This window comes from Oryx dammah, unplaced genomic scaffold (assembly GCF_014754425.2).
Source record: "Oryx dammah isolate SB20612 unplaced genomic scaffold, SCBI_Odam_1.1 HiC_scaffold_19, whole genome shotgun sequence".
Taxonomy (NCBI): Eukaryota; Metazoa; Chordata; class Mammalia; order Artiodactyla; family Bovidae; genus Oryx; species Oryx dammah.
The window spans coordinates 55,136,949-55,159,457 of NW_024070203.1; the positions used below are offsets into that span (position 1 = coordinate 55,136,949).

A 22,509-nucleotide genomic window follows, 5' to 3' on the forward strand; every position below is an offset into this window, starting at 1 on the left:
TTGTTTCCCCATCTATTTGCCATGAAGCAATGGGACTAGATGCCATGATCTTAGTTTTCTGAATGTTGAGTTTTAAGCCAACTTTTTAACTCTCCTCTTTCACTTTCATCAAGAGGCTCTTTAGTTGTTCTTCACTTTCTGCCACATAGACATCACCAGATGGTCAATAACCAACTTAAATCAGACTGATTATATTCTTTGCAGCCAAAGATAGAGAAGCTCTATACAATAAGCAAAAACAAGACCAGGAGCTGACTGTGGCTCAGATCATGAACTCCTTATTGCAAAATACAGACTTAAACTGAAGAAAGAAGGGAAAACCACTAGACCATGCAGGTATGACCTAAACCAAATCCCTTACAATTATACAGTGGAAGTGACAAACAGATTCAAGGGATTAGATCTGATAGACACAGTTCCTGAAGAAAATGGATGGAGGTTCGTGACACTGTATAGGAGGCAGGGATCAAGACCATCTCCAAGAAAAAGAAATACAAAAAGGCAAAATGGTTGTCTGAGGAGGCCTTACAAGTAGCTGAGAAAAGAAGAAAAGCGAAAGGCAAAGGAGAAAAGGAAAGATATACCCATTTGAATGCAGAGTTCCAAAGAATAGCAAGGAGAGATAAGAAAGGCTTCCTCAGTGATCAATGCAAAGAAATAGAGGAAAACAACAGAATGGGAAAGACTAGAGATCTCTTCAAGAAAATTCAAGATACCAAGGGAACATTTCATGCAAAGATGAGCACAATAAAGGATAGAAATGCTACGGACGTAACAGAAGCAGAAAAATATTAAAAGAGGTGGCAAGAATACACAGAAGAACTGTACCAAAAAGATCTTCATGACTCAGATAGCCACAATGGTGTGATCACTCACCTAGAGCCAGACATCCTGGAATGCAAAGTCAAATGGGCCTTAGGAAACATCATTACGAACAAAGCTAGTGGAGGTGATGGGAATTCCAGTTGAGCTATTTCAAATCCTAAAAGATGATGCTGTGAAAGTGCTGCACTCAAAATACCAGCAAAATTGGAAAACTCAGCAGTGGCCACAGGACTGGAAAAGGTCAGGTTTCATTTCAATCCCAAAGAAAGGCAATGCCAAAAAGTGTTCAAACTACCGCACAATTGCACTCACCTCACATGCTAGCAAAATAATGCTCAAAATTCTCCAAGTCAAGTTTCAACAGTACGTGAACAGTGAACCTCCAGATGTTCAAGCTGGTTTTAGAAAAGGCAGAGGAACCAGAGATCAAATTGCCAACATCCGCTGGATCACTGAAAAAGCAAGAGTGTTCCAAAAAACATCTACTTCTGCTTTATTGACTATGCCAAAGCCTTTGACTGTGTGGATCACAACAAACTGTGGAAAATTCTTCAAGAGACGGGAATACCCCACCTTACCTGCTTCCTGAGAAATCTATATGCAGGACAAGAAGCAACAGTTAGAACTGGACATGGACTAACAGACTGGTTCCAAATGGGAAAAGAGTATTGTCACCCTGCTTATCTAACTGCTATGCAGAGTACATCATGCAAAATGCTAAACTAGATGAAGCACAAGCTGGAATCAAGATTGCCAGGAGAAAGATCAATAAGCTCAGATATGCCTATGACACCACTCCACCCTTATGGCAGAAAGTGAAGAAGAATAAAGAGCCTCTTGATAAAAGTGAAAGCAGAGAATGAAAAAGTTGGCTTAAAACTCTGGGCTAAAAGAGCTTTTACTGTACATACTGATTGTCGGAAGATTAGAACCAAAGGCCTTTTGCCCTCCACACTCATGTTCTTCCTGACACTTGCCCTGCTATCAACTTCCCTACACATTCCAAAAACAAGAGTATCTCCTTCCTATCATTTTTATTCTCTAAAATTTTAGAAAGCAGTTTTAGAGGAATGTAAAAAAAAAAAAAAAAAAAAGAACAAGGAAAGAAGGAGAACCAAGAAAAAGGAGGCATATGACAATTTCAGAAATGAAAATGGTCAACAGACAGTATTGAATACTACAGAGAGCTTCAGCAAAAATAACTGGGCAGAGGACTAGAAGGTCACTGATGCATTTAAGAGGGAGCTTTTAGTTAGCACTTGGCGAGGGCAGAGTCAGGTGGGCTGAACTGAGGAAGAAATGAAATGTAGAAAATAAGGGCAATCTGGGAGACAGGGAGGAAGAGAATAGTTTGAAGAGTAAAATGTTTCAAATTTTATCAAATTTTCTAGAAAACATAATATCAGAGAAAATTTATAGTAGAGAATAGGAAAGCCAGGGAGTACTAAGTTGAATTAATATGATATTTCAGATATTCAACTATTTTTTTTACTCTAAAAAGTAGCAATTTTATATAAATTAAACTAATGTATGAACTTAACTTCAATAACGAAGGAGATAAAGTGATCTGCTAAGGAGGTGGAAGAGAGGAACAAGAGGACTAAGAGTGAAAAAGGTAAAGTAACAAGGATTCTACCAGAAATAAATGAAAGCATTTTCTGAACTCTGCTTAAATATGATGCTATGCCGAATACACCTGGCAAGGCTGTTATCCTCTGAAAGGATCCCATCTGCTAGTTTTACCTTTGCATTTATTTCACTTTTAGAAACAAAGCTATTGAGCTCTAACAGGATGCCTGAACCTGAACACTGCAAGATTTCTTTCGGGGGAAAAAAATCACTCTTGCTTAATGTGGCACAAACACAAAGCTGCACTGATGCTGTTGCCTTTGTGTTTTGTTTTTTTTGCTGATACAACAGATATAGAAACTTAGAGCCCAATATGAAAAGCAGAGACATTACTTTGCCAACAAAGGTCCATATAGTCAAAGCTATGGTATTTCCAGTAGTCATGTATGGAGGTGAGAGTTGGACTCTAAAGAAAGCTGAGCACCAAAGAAATGATGCTTTCAAACTGTGGTGTTGGAGAAGACTCCTGAGAGTCCCTTGGACTGCAAGGAGATCCAACCAGTCAATTCTAAAAGAAATCAGTCCTGAATATTCATTGGAAGGACTGATGCTAAAACTGAAGCTCCAATACTTTAGCTGCCTGATGCGAAGAACTGACGCACTGGAAAAGACCCTGATGTTGGGAAAGATTGAAGGCAAAAGGAGAAGTGGATGGCAGAGGATGAGATGGTTAGATAGCATCACCAACCTGATGGACTTGAGTTTGAGCAAGTTCTGGGAGTTGGTGATTGACAGGGAAGCCTGGCGTGCCGCAGTCTATGGGGTTGCAAAGAGTCAGACATGACTGACTGACTGAACTGATGAAGTTGCTAATTTCAGGTCTACTGTTTTTCTATATCTTAATTTCTCATAAATTCAGCTGCAAATGGCAAACATCTACAGAATAATCACATGTCTAAAACCAAGCTCCATGCCCTGCCCTATGAACAGCAACTCTATCCAACTTCCCTTTTGCTGTGACCTCCATCTTTCTAGTCATCTGGGCTGGTACCAGTCACTAAAACCTATCAGTCAACTTCTTTGAACAGTCTCTCCTAACTTTCCTTTCCCATTTTTTCTTACTCTAGTCCAACCAGTAGTCAGCCCATCTAGATATCTATGATAGTCTCAGAACTGGCCTTGCCCATCCACTCCCATATCACTACCAGTGTATCATCCAAAAACACCAGTCCCCAAATTCAGCTCCTTCGTATCTCCACCATCACAAATTTTCATCTTGAAATTCAGTTTTCTGTAAGGATCCTTGCCTGTCTAGTAAAGCAAATATTTAATTGCTGTATTTTAGTCATTAAGTTGTGTGCAACTATTTGTGACCCCATGGACTGTTGCCCACCAGGCTCCTCTGTCCATGAGATTTCCCAGGCAAAATACTGGAGTGGGCTGCCATTTCCTTCTCTAGGTGATCTTCCTGATGGAGGGACTGAATCCATGTCTCCTGTTTCATAGGTATATTCTTTACCACTGAGCCATCTGGGAAGCCCAAATATTTCATTACTCCTTAAAATTTCATCCAAGCCATGGGCTCTTGACCCATGATGATTTTAAATATGTATACATGTTATGTTCACACCTCCCTCTAAAAGGTGGGGACTAACTCCTCAGCCACTGAATGTGGGCTGGGCTTACTGACTTACTTCTAACGAAGAGAACATGGCAGAAGTGACAATGTCTGACTAGGTCATAAAGGACATCACAACCACTTCCAAGGTCTCTCTTATTCACTCAGGGGAGAGCTAACTGTTATGCAGTGAGGACACTCAAGGAGCCCTGGAGAAGTCCATGTGGTAAACCCTAAGGCCTCCTGACCATAGCCAGCACTAACTTACCAGGCATGTGAGGCAGCCACTTTGGAAGCAAAATCTCCAGCCCTAGTTAAGCCTTCAGACGACTGCAGCCTGGCCAATATCTTAAATGAAGCTCATAATAACCTTGAGCCAGGACGGTCTAGCAAAGATACTCATAAATTCCTGACTCACAGCAATTGCATGTGATAATAAATGTTTATTGCCTTAATCCATTAAGTTTTTGAGTAATATGTTACGCAGATGGAGAAGACAGGCTTTTCTCAATTCTGTGCCATTGCTCATGCCATCTCCTCCACCACTGTCCTCTCATTATCCATCTTTCAATGCCCTTTCTCCTACCCTTCAGATTCAAGCCAAAGTTTCATCTCCGTGAGGAGCCCCCTTCTTTTTTTCATAAAATCACTTCAACTCTTACTTCTCCAGTTCTACTTTGAACATGTCTATGCTTAATCACATCTTTCTTTTGGCATTCATTCATATATTCCTGTGTTACTGGGCTATATGCATCTTTCCTCTTAAAGACATCATACAATTCTTCTAAACTGCATTCAGTTCAGTTCAGTTCAGTTGCTCAGTCGTGTCCGACTCTTTGCAACCTCATGAATCGCAGCACGCCAGGCCTCCCTGTCCATCACCAACTCCTGTAGTTCACTCAGACTCACGTCCATCGACTCAGTGATGCCATCCAGCCATCTCATCCTCTGTCGTCCCCTTCTGCTCCTGCCCCAAATCCCTCCCAGCATCAGAGTCTTTTCCAATGAGTCAACTCTTCGCATGAGGTGGCCAAAGTACTGGAGTTTCAGCTTTAGCATCAGTCCTTCCAAAGAAATCCCAGGGCTGATCTCCTTTAGAATGGACTGGTTGGATCTCCTTGCAGTCCAAGGGACTCTCAAGAGTCTTCTCCAACACCACAGTTCAAAAGCATCACTTCTTCAGCGCTCAGCTTTCTTCACAGTCCAACTCTCTCATCCATACGTGACCACTGGAAAAACCATAGCCTTGACTAGATGGACCTTTGTTGCCATTCAGCACACTGTAATTAAGATACTCAACGTCTGCTGAGAAAATTAGCAAGTCATACATACACGGTGCACCCCGGAAGTGCATTTGATGAATAAGTATAAAGTAGAGGTTAACAATATGGACTTAGAGCTAACAGTCTCTCCTCTCTATTTATTTACTACCCGCTGTCCTTGGGTAAGTTACTTTAAATCTCTGTAAGCCTTTATTTCTTCAGTGCTTTTTAATAAGGATTCTAACAGTATCTATTTTAGTATCTACTTAATAAAAAGATGTTTAAAAAAACACACGCAAATCTCTTAGCAAAGTGCCTGGCACAGACTGTTCAACAAATGTTAGTTATTATTGCTTATATTATTAACCACAAATGACAAAGGACATGTTGAAATTCTGGGTTCCTGAAAGTCTCTAGATGTAATCAAGTGGCAATTTAAATTAATATGAAATTCTACAAACTAAAACAGGATTCACAATTTTTATTAAGATAATTTAATTTTTCTAAAATCTACTTTTAAGTCAATAGAACTACAGCCTGAACCAATTGTACAAGTGCAGCCTTGACTTTTTCTCCTTGTTGTCCTAATAGGATATTAACTTCAAAGCTTTTGTGGGAACACTTAATTGCTTGCATTCCTTAACAAGTAGCCACCATAGGAGTTTCCAGATACACTTTTAACCTTTACAGTCCTGAGAAAGTATATAAGGCAAACTTACGAGACATTTAAATTTACACAGTCTCTGGGTTGATACAGCTGCATGTATGTGAATAAGCCACAAAAAGTAAATGAATTTTGTACATCAATCAAAATAGAATCCAATAGAAAAAAAAATCAAAATAAAAGAACACTGCTATACCATACACCTGAGGGAAGGTGGGTGGGAAACTATAATGTTATTCATTAAAATATTTTTTTTGTGTGGTATAATTGACATTTGCTATTATATTAGTTTCAGGGGTACAACGTAATGATTCACTATTTCTGTATATTGTGAAAAGGTCTCCACAAGTCTAGTTAACATCCATCACCATAAACAGTAACAAATGTAACTTTTTGTGATGAGAACTTTTAAGATCTACTCTCTAAACAACTTTCAAATATGCAACACAGTATTATTAACTGTAGTAACCATGTGGTGCATTTTATCTCCATGACTTATTTATTTTATAACTGGAAATTTGTACCTTTTGACCACTTGCACCATTTCACCCACCCTGCAACCTCTGACAACCACCAATCCATTCTCTGTATCTATGAGCCCCTCCATTCTCTGTATCTATGAGCCCCGTCCCCTGTCTTTTTTTTTGTCTAATGTTATTCAGAGTCAGCATTACATGTGTTTCATGAACTCAGATCATTCCTAAGCTATTTTATAATTTACATATATTCTTGCTGCTGCTGCTGCTAAGTCGCTTCAGTCGTGTCCGACTCTGTGCAACCCCACAGACGGCAGCCCAACAGGCTCCCCCATCCCTGGGATTCTCCTGGCAAGAACACTGGAATGGGTTGCCATTTCCTTCTCCAATGCATGAAAGTGAAAAGTGAAAGTGAAGTCACTCAGTCCTGTCCGACTTGTAGCAACCCCACGGACTACAGCCCACCAGGTTCCTCCATCCATAGGATTTTCCAGGCAAGAGTACTGGAGTGGGGTGCCATTGCCTTCTCCAACATATATTCTTAACCATTTCCTAAAAAATAATCAGAGCTCTGTTGAGAAAACCTAATAGAATGATTTTCAATAACCACTCTATTTAAAAACAAGCCTACTTTTTAACTGTGAACCAAGTCCTCTGGAATAAAAAGAGCTACTTAATTTAAATTCTTATTTTCTCTTTCCCCCTACTAACATACCTTGAAAACTTTAGTTTTTGAAACATTCAGTATCCATTCCACTCTTTATGTGACCCTATACATCACACAACCTGAAATAGAAACAAAGACTGGAAAATTAACTTGTTTATTCCACCTCAGTGTCAAACAAAAGTACAAATAATATTCAGTGCATGTGCTAGTTACCTTAGAACTGCCAATCATGCTTGTTTTGAAAGCTTTTGATTTTCAGAGCTGTCAATCTTATGTGTTGTAAGAGAGAAGTGAGTGTAGAAATAATGCTTTAAGAGATGCAATCTTCATGAAACATGAATAAATCAATGGACTTTACTCATAAAATTGAATTTTAGGATTTGACAGAAAGGTATACAATTCTCACAAAAAAATCAAAATATAAATTAATGAAATAAAAACACTTAGAGAATAAGGCTCTTTAACCAAAAAGGTAAGCATGGTTCAGCCATAAGGATTTGATATTTCAGTAAAAAAGAGGAATGTTCTTTAACTGATACTAATCAGAAGTATTATAACCATTGAGTGGGAACGGGAGAATCAAACTAATCTAAATCCGGACATTAAAAAAATTTTTTTTGAAGCAGGCAAAAGTATCAAGATAATAAATTTCCATTCTCCACCTCCCCAATACAACTCAATTTTCTATTTACCTATTCATTTGTGTCTAAAATCAAACACCATTAGAAGCTTTGCCCTCTGAATTGCAAGCCACAATTAGTCACCAACACCTGTTTCTTCTATCTCCTAAATTACTAGTAAAAATCTCCTTTCCTGACCCCTAGACTTAATTCCTAGGAGAAGGCAATGGCACCCCACTCCAGTACTCTTGCCTGGAAAATCCCATGGATGGAGGAGCCTGATAGGCTGTAGTCTATGGGGTCGCTAAGAGTTGGACATGACTGAGCAACTTCACTTTCACTTTTCACTTTCCTGCATTGGAGAAGGAAATGGCAACCCACTCCAGTGTTCTTGCCTGGAGAATCCCAGGGATGGGGGAGCCTGGTGGGCTGCCGTCCATGGTGTCGCACAGAGTTGGACACAACTGAAGCGACTTAGCAGCAGCAGCAGCAGCAGCAGCAGACTTAATTCACATTCTTGTTATTTCTTCCCAGAAGCTTCCTTACTGGCCTAACTCTGCTTTCGTTCTTCTAATACATACTCCACATCACAGCCAAAATGATCTCACTGAAACACAGTGTGGTCCCTATTACCTGTCAGGATATTTTAAAATCTTTACCACTTTCAGAGTAAAGCCTCAATGTCTGAAAATGATACATAAACTCCTTGAGGACCTGGCTCCTGCCCATGTCCCTACTCTCCCAATTCACTTCTCCTAAACATAAGCCAACTAAGCCACTTGAGTTCTCTCTCACTGAAAACTCTGGCCAGTGCAGCTCCCTCTCATTTCCTGCACTTTGTGTCTCCTATCCCTCCTCTACAATCAGTTCAACTGCTAGTTCCTCTGGGAAACTGTCTCTGCCACAAGCTGACTCTATCATGGATCCCCTCTTCTCCGTGCTGGTAGGGTACAGTAAACAAAACTTGACACGCTACTATCTGCATTGGTTTACATCTCTATCCCCCAGCTGAATCACAAACTCCATGAACACTGGGACTGTCTTTCATCTGTACATTGCTAACATAAAACAAGAAGTGGTGCACTATAGCTGCTCATTAAATGTTTGCTGACTCAGTGAAAAATTATACTATGGCCTATTTGTTTAAAAATAAGGTTAATAAAATCAGCAACTTAGTTCTTGAGATTAATAAAATGTATTATGGGTACATTCCAAGCCAACCAAACTAATCAATGCCACAAAGCAATACTTTGCACACAGGCTTCTCTTGTGGCTCAGCTGGTGAAGAATCTGCCTGCAATAAGGGAGACCTGGGTTCGATCCTTGGGTTGGGAAGATCCCCTGGAGAAGGGAAAGGCTACCCACTCCAGTATTCTGGACTGGAGAATCCCATGGACTGTATAGTCCGTGGCATCACAGAGTTGGACCTGACTGAGTTGGACCTGACTGAGTGACTCACTGTAAGAACTGGCACCATCTCAAGTAGTATTTGAGATCCAATAATCCCATCCTATTTTCACTACTGTTCCCACTAGAGGTGTTAAAGTCTCAACCATGACAACTGCTCCTGTCCAGGACACTCAGTACCTTGATTGCAACAAACACTTTTCTGATATGTGACCATCCCTATCAAGGGCTTCAGTGAACACGTAGTCAACACAGGGGCAAGACCCTGACCTGGTTACATGTCACTGATCAGGAAGTTAGTTATCTGGTGACATCAAGTCTCCACAGAACCCAGTGAGAATTAAGCAGGGGAGCTTAGGAGTGGTCAAGATACACATTGACGTTCGCATATTAAAGTACATACACTTTACTTACTTAAGAGGCTCTGAGGTCCTTACTCAAACTCTAGTTATCTTATTTTAAGCACAATTTTGATGACTGATTTCCCAGGCATCAGAATATTAGAAGAAAATTAGGAAGTCTAAGAAAGCTAAAAATGCAGACACAAACACAAATAGAAAAAGAAACATGACACCCAAAGGTGAAACACAAAAACTGCAAAACTGGAGGGTTACATGGCTGACTAACAATAATTCTATATATTTAAGTTGTGATACAATACAGAAATTAATGTTCATAATTATGACCTTGGATCATCAAAACAAAGACAAACAAGTTAAACAACTTTAGGTCTAATAAGGTTCAAGAAAACAAATGATACATTTTATAAAATGAATCAATTAAAAATTGTGTTATACACAAAGAGTCAACTTTCTACCCTTTGCAAAATAAACTTTTTTGAAATATGTCACTCCCAAATAACAAGAGGCATGCTGACTCTAAGCTACTTATCATTGTCAGACATTAACTAGTTTCTGTGACTACAGGAGTCACCACAATCATGATTCACAACCATTCCAAAACAAAGCCTGGACCTGCTGGCCATTACATTATTGGTGGTAATACTACCCAAACACACTGTACCGTGGACACCATAACCCAGGATATTAGAACTGACTACCTACCAGTCTTTAACAGACCTCTATAGAGATTCACTACCATACTGCTTTTAAGGTCCCTGGTATAAAGCTAGTTCGTATGTCAGACTATCTTAAGGAAGTTTCTATAACACTTTAGTACTAATAGCTACATGCTGTAGGATTTAGAGAGCAGCACAGCAAAGTGAAAGAACATTCCTGAGTGATGGATACTCACAACCCTAGGCTTTAATCTCTGCCTTGTTAATTACACCTATGTGACTGCAGCACCTTGTTTATGCTCAGAGACTTACTTTCATTTGGGAAATGGGGATAATATCTTCTATTGCCTATGCTTCTTGTGAGGAACAAATCAGACAATGTACATAAGGTGCCAACATATGTTTTAAAAAGCCTGGCTATCATGATTATCAGATACAGAAATGAAATGATCTTAATCCACAATAGGACAAATTTTGTGAAACTGTGTGCTGTATTAATAACAGATAAATGTTTAAAGGGAAAATTGTTTTATATTTTTAAGTCACAGTAGAAGTCCCCTGACTCATAGATTGGTTCATGGAAAAGCAGGTCAAAGTGAGGAGGACTCCATAAAACAAGTATACACATAAACTGTAGAGATATTAACTTAGCAATTAATGCAAATATTCTGAGAGGGGGCCAGGCCTTCTTACTGAGGAGAGGTCCACTCACTGGAGCTCTGCACTGATCTTCTTAAATAAACAATATCTATACTGCAAAGTCAGGGATTGCCGGGGTCAGTCACTTTAAACTAACACAGGGACAGAAAGAACTGCCGCCCTCATCCGCATCTTTACAGTTTACTTAAACTAATTCAATAGCAATTTTATTTTTAAAAGATTCCTTTATGGTGCCTTTCTAAAACATTATAATTAGCTTTCACAAGAACAAAGACCCTTTTGAAACTCCTATTTTATTAATTTATGTAATAATCAAATAAATTATTAAGCAATAATATAAATGGGTTTGGGAACAAACACAACTAGCTTTTGCTAAATATATACCTCAACTGAAAGAAGCAAAAATGCCCAGTTATGGTACAGAACTATTAGTTTCTAATTGTCTAATTCTAAGTGCTGATACCATCCTAAAGCAGATCAGTCCTGGGTGTTCATTGGAAGGACTGATGTTGAAGCTGAAACCCCAATACTTTGGCCACCTGATGTGAAGAGCTGACTCATTTGAAAAGTCCCTGATGCTGGCAAAGATTGAGGGCAGGAGGAGAAGCGGACGACAGAGGATGAGATGGTTGGATGGCATCACCGACTCAATGGACATGGGTTTGGGTGGACTCTGGCAGTTGGTGATGGACAGGGAAGCCTGGCATGCTGTAGTTCATGGGTTCGCAAAAAGTCGGACATGACTGAGCAACTGAACTGAACTGAACTGAAGTGCTGTTATGGGTTAATGGGTTTTATAGAAGAAAATCTTGATTAACTTTAACAAGTCAGTTAATTCAATGATAACTGCCAAAAAAGTTAATGCTAGGGTCATTTTGATTTGCTATAATCTGACTTCTGATTCCAAGTCATAAATTGATGTTTAAAAAACAAAATGATTAAAACTTTTGAGGCTGGTACTGTAAGAGTTAGGTCCCAACCACAGTGCCAAAATTTCTAAATGTAATTATAATATGTCTACTTTGCAACTCAAAGTAGATCACACTATTTTTCATGCCTAAATACTATACTTTATATTCTAAATATTACTATTAATGCAATGTCTTTCTAGACTTAATTTTTCTTTTAAAAGTGTTTTTTGAACTTTTTTTGTATGATAGAAATACTCACCACCACTCCCCCCAACACCTTAAACAAGACATTACCAGAACTGTAGTATATAGAAACAGTGAAAGCAGAGCTGCTCTGAAATAGGACCTAACTGCCCCCTTTTCTCCCAGAGCAACCTCTGAAGCCTTTTTGCATAACTCTATCCGATTCAATGGATATGAACCTGGGCAAACTCTGGGAGATGGTGAGGGTCAGGGAAGCCTGGCATGGTGCAGTCCATGGGGTCGCAAAGAGTCGGACATGACTTGGCAACTGAACAACAACATGCTTCTTGGGACAAAAATGGAAAACTTGTTCTTTTAAACAACAATCAGAAATGAATATTAAAACAAAAAAAGCTATAGAACTTATTAAAAGGCTGTAATTTAGCTAATTAGAATATTCAGTTAACCAAAACAATTTGGGATCTTTATCAGTTATCACTTTTTTAAAAAAGAAGCATTCTGGTGGCATTTTAAACATTTAGCAATAGAAACAAAAGTCAAAGATCTTCTCTGATTACTGTTATCGTCTACTCACTGAACATCTTGTCATCATATTACCTCTTCTTACTCATTTAATTGCCAATTTTTAAAACTGATTTGTGCACTAGTTTATTATCTATCCTCCATCCTCCCAAGAGAGTAAGTTCCCCCAACTTCATGGAAGCAGAGAGCTAATCTGTCTTATTTATGAGCCCTTATAACAGTGCCTGCCAAACCGAAGAGATTCTAAACTCTTGGGTACTGTTAGCAAGAGCAACAGCAGATCATTTTTCATTAATAGAAAATATATCAGTAATTTGCAAATGAAGTATTATTTCATGTAAAGAAATCCTTTCTTCTCCTCCCTACAACTGATAAGCTTTACATCGTGCCACCATGGATGCCACCCAGTTGAAATGGCTATCCTTATTCTTACAAGTTGATCTAATGTGAAGCCAGACCAGCAGGTATTAGCTTTATAAAAAGATGCATTTTATATATAAGTCTGCTGAATTATGAATATTTTACCTGCTCAGCCAAATTTATTATAAACTGGCAAATGCCAGTGATATACATGTTTCTTTATATTTGTATATATTAAAAATTTATGGAAAAAATTCATTTCCATCTTGCTGACTATCATTTTCCAATCTCAGAGTTTTAGTTCTGCATCTCTGTTCCCTCTTTATATTCTATTCCCAGGTCTCCCACCTTAGTGGTTTTCATAGGCATATTTATATGCACAATTACCTTTATCTACAAAGACTATAAACAGAATGAATTCTGTTCAAATAATAGGAAATATGGTAATCCAGAGAGCAGATGCAAAACAGGAAGAAAAAAATATGATAAAGAATCAGAATTTGGTACAATAAGAGAAAAGGACATAAAGAAAGAGAAATCAGAGGTTTCTTTTCAAAGGCAGATGGAGACTGTGAAAAAGAAGAGGCACAAAAGTTACACATTCAATGGGTTGAACAGCATGTATTACTCCAAAGATGGTTTTAATTTTATGATGTGGAATGGTTTATTATCAGGATGGACATTCAAATCTTTCCCAAAACTGATCTCAGCTTTGAGAAGACATGAATTTAGCCTAACTTGACTAATATCACATGATGTGAACTTGGCCTACATGGACTAACTAGCATAATGAAGAGAAATAATCCTATTTTCTATCTTTTCAAAAAATCACCACTTAAAGTCCAACAATACTTTTGAGATATCTCAACTTTTATGCACACTCTTAAAGCATCTGGAAATGATTCTACTTACTCTCCATCCACTTCCGGTCTTTTACATACACAATGAAACTTGCCGCCAAAATCTATATAAAGATCGTTCTCCACGATATGAAAGATTCGCCCAATGACTATTTTATCCTTTGCAGGTCCCATCTGTGTAAGAGGAGAATGTCTCAGCATAGACGCGAAGGATTCCACATTTTTCGGAGAGCCCTAAATATGAAAAGAGACATTGATACGCATGCAATTCAATGCAAAGGTATAATACGGTAAGCACAGTAACAGCTTCCGTGCCCACGCAGCTACAACCTCTTGGCTTCTCTGGTTACTCGGACGGTAAAGAATCTGCCTGCATTCCAGGAGACCAAGGTTCGATCACTGGGTTGGGAAGATCCCCTGGAGAAGGGAATGGCAACCCACTCCAGTATTCTGGGAAATCTCATGGACAGAGGAGCCTGGAGCGGTTGCAAAGAGTTGGACAGAACTGAGCAACTAACACATATACAAACAGAGTAATAGCTTACAGGGGAAGTTTTTAAAAGTCAATTTGCTGTATATTTGTTTTGCAGCAATAATAAAAACACTGAAATAAAATCTTGCTTTAAAAAGTCAGGTACACTCTTCAGCTTCCTCCTCATTCTTTTCCTCCTTGAAGAGCCAGAGAAAAGCAGGCATCTGTGCTTGGGTGGCGATGTGGTGGCCCTGGGTACAATCTGGAAGGTGAGCAGGTAAGAAGTGTCCTCAGACAAAGCCTCAGGCCTGGGGTGAGGAGGTGAGTATGCACGGAGGGTGTCCAAGAAGGTAACCGGCTTCATTCCAATATGCTGTGCTTAGTTCTCCAGTCGTGTCTGACTCTCTGTGACCCCATGGACTGTAGCTCCCCAGCCTCCTCTGTCCATGCAATTCTCCAGGCAAGAATACTGGAGTGGGTGGTCATGCTCTCCGCCAGGAGATCTTCCCAACCCTGGGATCGAACCCAGGTCTCCCTCATTGCAGGTGTTCTTTACTATCTGAGCCAGCAGGGAAGTCCTCATTCCTATATGACTATCTGCAAAAAAAATACCTTTGAATACAGGTTAATGAAAGTGACTATAGTTTTAATACAAATTTAAATAAACATTAAGATAAAAATGATTATGGGTCATATAATTAGTAGTCTGAATTAGCAGTTCTTGTTACATAATATTTTTTAATGACCTGACTTTAATTTTAACATTATATTTTAATGCTGTAATTTTCTTTTCCTAAAATAAAATTTTTAAGGAAAGATAGCTTTAACTGTTTTGTCTTACTCATTTCTAGAAGTTGTTTTACATACTGAATTTATTTGAAGTAGGGTTGCCTATATAATACAGGGTGATTATTTCTTTTTATTTTAACTTACAGAAAATTTTTTTTCAAACATATGCTTTTTCAGAAATCCATGAGTACAGATTTGTGTGCCTTCTACTCATCTTTGGCAGAGAAGGCAATGGCACCCCACTCCAGTACTCTTGCCTGGAAAATCCCATGGATGGAGGAGCCTGGTAGGCTGCAGTCCATGGGGTCGCTAAGAGTCGGACACGACTGAGCAACTTCACTTTCACTTTTTACTTTCCTGCATTGGAGAAGGAAATGGCAACCCACTCCAGTGTTCTTGCCTGGAGAATCCTCCGGGACAGGGGAGCCTGGTGGGCTGCCATCTATGGGGTCATACAGAGTCGGACACAACTGAAGCGACTTAGCAGCAGCACTCATCTTTGGGCTTCCCTGAGGCTCGTTAGTAGAGAATTCGCCTGCCACTGCAGGAGACATAGGTTCAATCTCTGGGTAGGGAAGATCCCCTGGAAAAGGAAATGGCAACCCACTTCTTTCTTTTTCTTCATCTGTTTTTTGGGAGTGGAGGTATTACTTAAAATTTTTTAATATATAAAGCATATGTGCATTGATGAGTGGTCATTAAGCCATGTCCAATTCTTTGTGACCCAAAAGACTGTAGCCCACCAGGCTCCTCTGTCCATGGAGTTTTCCAGGCAAGACTACTGCAGCGGGTTGCCATTTTCTTCTCCAGGGGATCTTTTCGACCTAAGGATCGAACCCTCATCTCCTGTGTCTCTTGCAATGGCAGGGGGATTCTTTACCACCAAGCCACCTGGGAAGCCTATAAAGCATATGCATAAATTAATATGTATAAAACTATCATGCATATGAAGATATTTAATATACAGCTTGGATTCAGAGGAAGCACAGGATAGCAATGAGTGCAGGCACCTCATTTCACACATGAATACCGTATCTGCTACTCACAGCCATGTGACAGGATGAAAAGTGATTTTAAATACAGGTTGCTTCAAAAGATGGAAAGTAGAAACATGACTAAGAATCTTAAAAGGAAGCAAACAGTAAAGAAGAATAACAAATATTCAGGAAATCTGGGCTCTATGAGTAACTCAGCCACTAAATAGCTAAAAATCTTGACTGTCACTTAACCTCTCTGGATCTGTCTTCTCACTTGTTAATGAAAAGGTTGGATACCTATCAAGTTTAGGAGTAGGAATTCTTAAATATTCTACAATATTAAAATGGTTTTATAAAGTAATAAACTGTTGAAAGGGGAAGACAAATCCTACCCAGCTCCCTCTTTTAACACAAACAGTAACAAAAATAATGAAATGGTATATGTAGTTTACTTCGTATTAGTTAACAAGAAAAACATCTTTACATGTGTCTTCTCTGACAGGTAATATAAAAATGACTTTCTTCTATTAACTGTGCTGCAACAACTTCAGTTTCTTCAACCTAACCAATAAATGCTATGCTCATAACAAAGTTCTTTTAGTAAAATTAATGGAGTAGTGGTTCAAGATGGCACAGTTGATCCTTAACATGTTTCTCTCCCTCCCTCTGAAATTCCATTCAGTGATGGTAAAGAAAGTGACAGTCACTCAGTTGTGTCTGACTCTTTGCGACCCCAAGGCTTCTCCAGGCCAGAATACTGGAGTGGGTAGCCGTTCTCTTCTCCAGGGGATCTTCCCAACCCAGGGATGAAACCCGGGTCTCCTGCATTGCAGGCACATTCTTCACCTGCTGAGCCCCCAGAGAAGGCCAAGAATAATGGAATGGGTAGCCTATCCCTTCTCTAGTGGATCTTCTCAACCCAAGAATTGAACCAGGGTCTCCTGCATTGCAGGCAGATTCTTTACCAGCTGAGCTCCTAGGGAAGCCCAATGATGGTAAAAGAATGAACAAAAAAATTACAAACTGCCAATATTAAAGAGAACAGAATGGAGACAAAAAGTATGCAAGAAATTTAAACAACTTTCTAGTGGACCAAAGTATGCAAAAGGATGATAACTAGTGAAAGAGAGTGAAGGAAACTGCAGCTAAAAATACACAGAAGGAAGAAGCTATGAAAATAAGTCAATCTATTCTGAAGAATTCCATAAAGGCACAGGACTCCATCATGCCAGGAATTATAGAAAGCTGGAATGAGAAGCGAGGCTGAAAACAAGTGGAATAATTAAAAGAATATAGTCACAGAAGGCAATTTTCTGTCCAGCACAGAACATTTGACAGAAAGGCCAAGTGTACCACACCTAGAAATAAAAATAAGATGTTTATTGTCCTGGCAAAATAAATACAATATATTTTTTCTCTTCTCTCAAAAACATAATAATTAAATGGTCTAGAGAAATAAGTCTGGAGGGCTGATTATGCAGCAATAGGTAACTCAGTCCATCAGGAAAGAAAAGAATCAAAATGACAGCTGTCTGGCAAGGCATGAGCAGTTGGTAAGGGCTGGAGTAGGAGCACAGGCTCCTCAAGGCTCTGAGGTTGGACTGTGTGGCTCAAGTCCTGATGGTCCATTCACCTGCTCTGCGGTTGGGGCAATGCACTTAGACTCTCTGTGCTACTGTTTACTCACATATAAAAGGGGGTTAATAATTATGCCTATTTCACAGGGCTGTTATGAGGATTAAATAAATAAATAGCCACATGTAAAGCTCTCAAAATATGCCTCTGGTAGGACCAACACCCCCTAAAATGTAGCTTAAAAAAAATTAATCAATTCATTATAGACCCAGTCATCACTGGGGCTTCCTGGGTGGCTCAGATATTAAAAGAATCTGCCTGCAATGCAGGAGACCCAGGTTCGATCCCTGGGTTGGAAAGATCCCCTGGAGGAGGGCATGGCAACCCACTCCAGTATTCTTGCTTAGAGAACCCCACAGACAGAGGAACCTGACAGGCTACAGTTCAAGAGGTTGCAAAGAGTTGGACACAACTGAAGCAACTTAGCACTCATGCACAGGCAGAGATTCAGATACAATACATTAGCTTAAGTGGCTGGGAGAGGCTTTTAATAGCTTGCTTGGTGGACTTAATGAAACCTGGACCCAATGAAAGACTACACTAGATGAAGTTGAAATATCAGAACTTCCTTAGTATACCACTGAGAAAAGTATTCAAAGGCTAGAAGAGAATATAACGTTAGGATGGATTTATTATTTATGATGTGTTCACCACCTCTTATTATGGCCCCAGGAGGATCTATAAGATACGTACTTTACCAAGACTAAGAGAAACACCTTTGAGAAGGGAGTACCAGCATGTCTGAGAGCCGTGTGGTAGCTGTTCTCTGTAGGCCAGGACTGACCGTGAGAACTGCTGCCAACAAGAGCTCCCTGAACTCAATGGGAAATAATGAGATCCTTTAGTGGCAGGAGTCAGGTCAGCGCTTCTTAGCCAACAACATGATGGGCATGGTTATCATAATGCTGCAGAGCCTAACAACATTTAGAGTTTTCAATTGTACAACAACCTGTAGAGTTTTCTGGTACTGGCTGATTGGTTATGGTGTCCTTAGAAATAAAATAGATGGGAAAACTCTAATTCTAGAGAACAAAAGTCTGATTTGAATCACCACATATGAAACTCACGGCTCCTCAACCAACTCCCTTGAACCAATTCCCAGACATCAAGCTTTTCGAATGAAGAGAAGGTCGTGTCCCCTTGCAGAAGGATGCTGTTACCAAACTCAAAATCTGGACCACCAATCTTCCCTCCAGCTTTCCCAAAGGGGTCTGTGGCTATTTACCAGAACTGAGGGAGGAGAAATTAGCAGACTTTTCAGAGATAATCTGAACTGACACTAACTCTTCAAGAACAAATTCAGTGCCAGTCAGAACAAAGGCTTATGGAGATTGTGTGATAAATGGAGTTTTAGCTCAGATCTGTCTCATCAACCTGCGTTATGGTTATTCTCCCTAGAATGCACAACTGGAACATGTATAGTCAGCCACTGGCAGGATCTCCACACTGGTTCCTTGATCTGTGGAGTGAAGACTATTAGAGTAGGAATGGCCAAGTGAGAACGTTCGCTACCTACCAAAGAAGTAAGTCAAAGGCAAAATACCACCTTCCTAGGGCACTGCAGCAGTCATCACCTCTGTCAAGGACCTGGAAGATGCAGGGTGGTGGCTCCTACCACATGCACATTCAACTTGCCTACGAGGCCCTGCAGAAAACAGACAGGTCTTCCAGAGGGACAATTTATTGTCATAAACTTAACCAAGGGGTAACTCCAATTGCAGCTGTTATTCCAGATGTGATTTCATGGCTGGAGTCAATTAAAAAAAATATCCCTCAGCACCTGGCATACAATAATTATCTAACAAATGCTTTCTTTTTCTAGACCTGTTAGTAAAGATGATATACCTCCAGGTTACATTAACTCTCTAGCTCTATGCTGCAGTCTAGTTTACATAGACTCTGAAGGCCACTCCATTCCACAGGACAGTATGCTACTCCATTACACATGCTGACTTGACCTGGAAGCAGGAAACTGCAACTACTCTCAACACATGGTAAGACATCTCTATGCCAGAGGGTGGGAAATGAATCTCGCAAAAATGCTGGGCCTTGGTTGAAATTCCCAGGGGGCCAAAGGTCTGGGCTATGTTGAGATATCCTTTCTTACCACAAAGCAGCTCAGTGCTTAATGGGTCTCTTTGACTTTTGCAGGCAACAAATACTTCATATGGACATGTTTCTTCAATTCTTTTAACAAGTAACCTAAAAAGCTGCCAGTTTTGAGTGGGGCCCAGAACAAGATAAGACTCTGCAAAAGGTGTAGGTCATCAGGCAAGCTCTTCCACTACTTGAGTTTTATAACCTGGCAGACGTGATGCTTGCAGTACAGAGATGGACAATGAGTATTCTGAGGTTTCTATGAGTAGCGTATGCAGAACTAGAGTAGCCCTAAATGACAGCAGTAGAGGGCTCTGAGCAGGGCACTTGAATGATTATCTCTCTGCAAAGACAGATGGATTAAAGTGAGGACCAAAAATGATTTGTGTCAAGTGACTAATGATTGTGCTGGATGGTCAGAGATTTAGCAGAAACAGGATTGGGAAATATGTGACAAGAAGGTCTGGGAAAGAGATAGGAAGACAGATCTCTCTCAAACAGGCACACAGTGAAAAAAATAAATGAGTCACATGTGAATAATTTCTTCAGCAGAGAAGAATCTTAATAATCAAGGGACAAGACAGCTAGTCATATGGAGTCAGTCAACCTCTCTCCCTGACACTCTTGCCTACCTCCCCAGTGGGTTCAAGAACAAACCTGCCATGACAACAGGGATGTGCTTCTGTCTTGGGGGTAGGAAGAGTATCTCAACATGGCCCAGACCACTGGCCAACTAGAAATTTTACCAGCTGCTAGGCCCCTGAATTTCTGTGGTATGGAACTTATACATAGATTCAGGAATACTGACTTCCACTCACTCTGTGAGTAGTGATCTGGCTACAGTCACTGCTAAATGACCAATCTACCATGGCAGAAACCACTACTAAGCTTCCGAGACAGTATGATTCCCTGGGAGCATCAGCCAGCCACCTCACCTGGTGGCAAATTGGTGACATAGGACTATTTGAAATGGAAAGGACAAATCACTGGAATGGACGTTTATTCTGAATATGGATTTGCCTTCCCTGCCCACAAAGCTTCTACCAAAACCACCATTCATGAACTTCAGATTCTCATGTTCATTGTCATGGTATTCCAAATAGCATTGTTTCTAAACCAAAAAAATCATTAATTATGTGGGAGAATGGGGTCACACTTATGGACTTCACTGGGCTGACTAGTGCTGGATCTGGCAGACTAGTGAAATTTCTATTTAAATTAAATTTTCTATTTTGAGACCATTGTAAATTCACATGCAATTGCAAGAAATAACTCATAGAGAGCTCCTGCAATGTTTATCAGTTCTCCCAATGGTAACATCTTGTAAATCACAGTATAATATTACAACCAGGAAAGTGACATTGATTTAATCCATCAGTAGTATTCAGATTTCACCAGTTTCAGATGTAAACATTTGTGTGTATATTTAGTTCTATACACTTTTATCAGATGTGAAGGTTCATGTATGCACCACCACAGTTAAGTCACAGGACGTTCCATCACCACAACGATCCCTTGTGTTGTCCTTCTACTCCTTACCTCCCTTCTGCCCTATCCTAACTCTTAGCAACTATATATTTGTTCCCCATCTCAGTAACTACACTATTTCAATAATGTCATAGAAACAGAATCACAAAGTATGTAACTCTTTGGGATTGGCTTTTTTCACAAAGCATAACTCACTTGAGAGCCATTCAAGTTGCTGTATGTATCAGTCACTGGTTCCTCTTTACTGTCATATTCCACAAGACAGATATACCACATTATGTTTAATCATTGACCAGGTGAAGGACATCTGGGCTGTTTCCAGTTTTTGGCTATAATAAATAAATAAAGCTCCTATGGCCACTTCTGTGTAAGTTTTTATATGAACATAAGTTTTCATTTCTCTGGGATAAACACCCTCTGCTCCAGTGTGCATTTATCTCCTTTGGGAGGATCTGACCATCTCAACCTGAGTAGCTGGTCAGAGGCCAGAGGACTTGAGTCACTGACTCCTGGACTGGGAGTCTATCATTCCATGTTTGCCAGCTGACAACAGTAGAGTGCCCCAAGTTTACAAAGAGAGGGAAAAGACAAATGGGATAATCACTGTTTAATTTTATTCCTAAATCCCTACTAACCAGGCTTCACTCAAATGTTATTGCTTTATTTCCTGTTATTTAATGTCAACAGATAAAAACAAACTTAAGCATCATAATCACACTAGAAAAATTAATCACAAGAAAAATCTTAATAAAACCTTTAAAAGTAAAAACAAAATAAAGGAAAATCGAAACATATTAAAAGAAGAAAGTGAGATGTCTAAGTAAAAATAAGAATTAGGAAAGAGACATAAGTGAAAGCTAATGCTGAAATCACAGGAGTCTGATTGTATATGATCAGAGCATATTACCACCCAAGACGCAGAATACATACAGAATATATTCATCTTTTCTTTTAGGCAATGTATAGTACTATTTATATCAATATGCATATTACAGCTATTGATAAAAACCTACTTTCCTTAGAGATTTACATCTACCTCAATACACTCTTTCATTGTTATTATATTAACTGGTCATTTCCTCTAAACCTGTTTTGAAAATGTTATTCTCTACCATGAAACTAAATATTTCAGAAGGCTTTTATTACTAACTTGGAGATAATTCTCCTAGAATTCTATAATGTAAAAATCAGGGAATACTATGGTTAAAACCAGAAATGTTTTGCATCATTCTTTTACATGTTAGTTTTTAAAACATTGGTGTAATTTTTTAAGTTGTCAATATAAAACTAGTGAGAAAACAAAGGGGTAAATAAAGCTGTATGAGTATTGCCAGTATATGAATTTTAGAAGATTTATATTAAAAATAAGACAACTGAAACTGATCCTTCAAATAAACTATTTTTGGAT

General features: G+C 39.3%; 1 protein-coding gene across 1 annotated transcript in view; it reads right to left on the bottom strand.

The window, feature by feature from the left end:
- LOC120878993 (28S ribosomal protein S28, mitochondrial) overlaps positions 1 to 22,509 on the bottom strand; it is a 104,425-nt gene that overhangs the window by 76,191 nt on the left and 5,725 nt on the right. Inside the window, exon 2 of the mRNA XM_040261998.1 lies at positions 13,696 to 13,877. Coding sequence (XP_040117932.1) covers positions 13,696 to 13,877 — 182 coding nt within the window. The remainder of the gene's footprint in view (positions 1 to 13,695; positions 13,878 to 22,509) is intronic.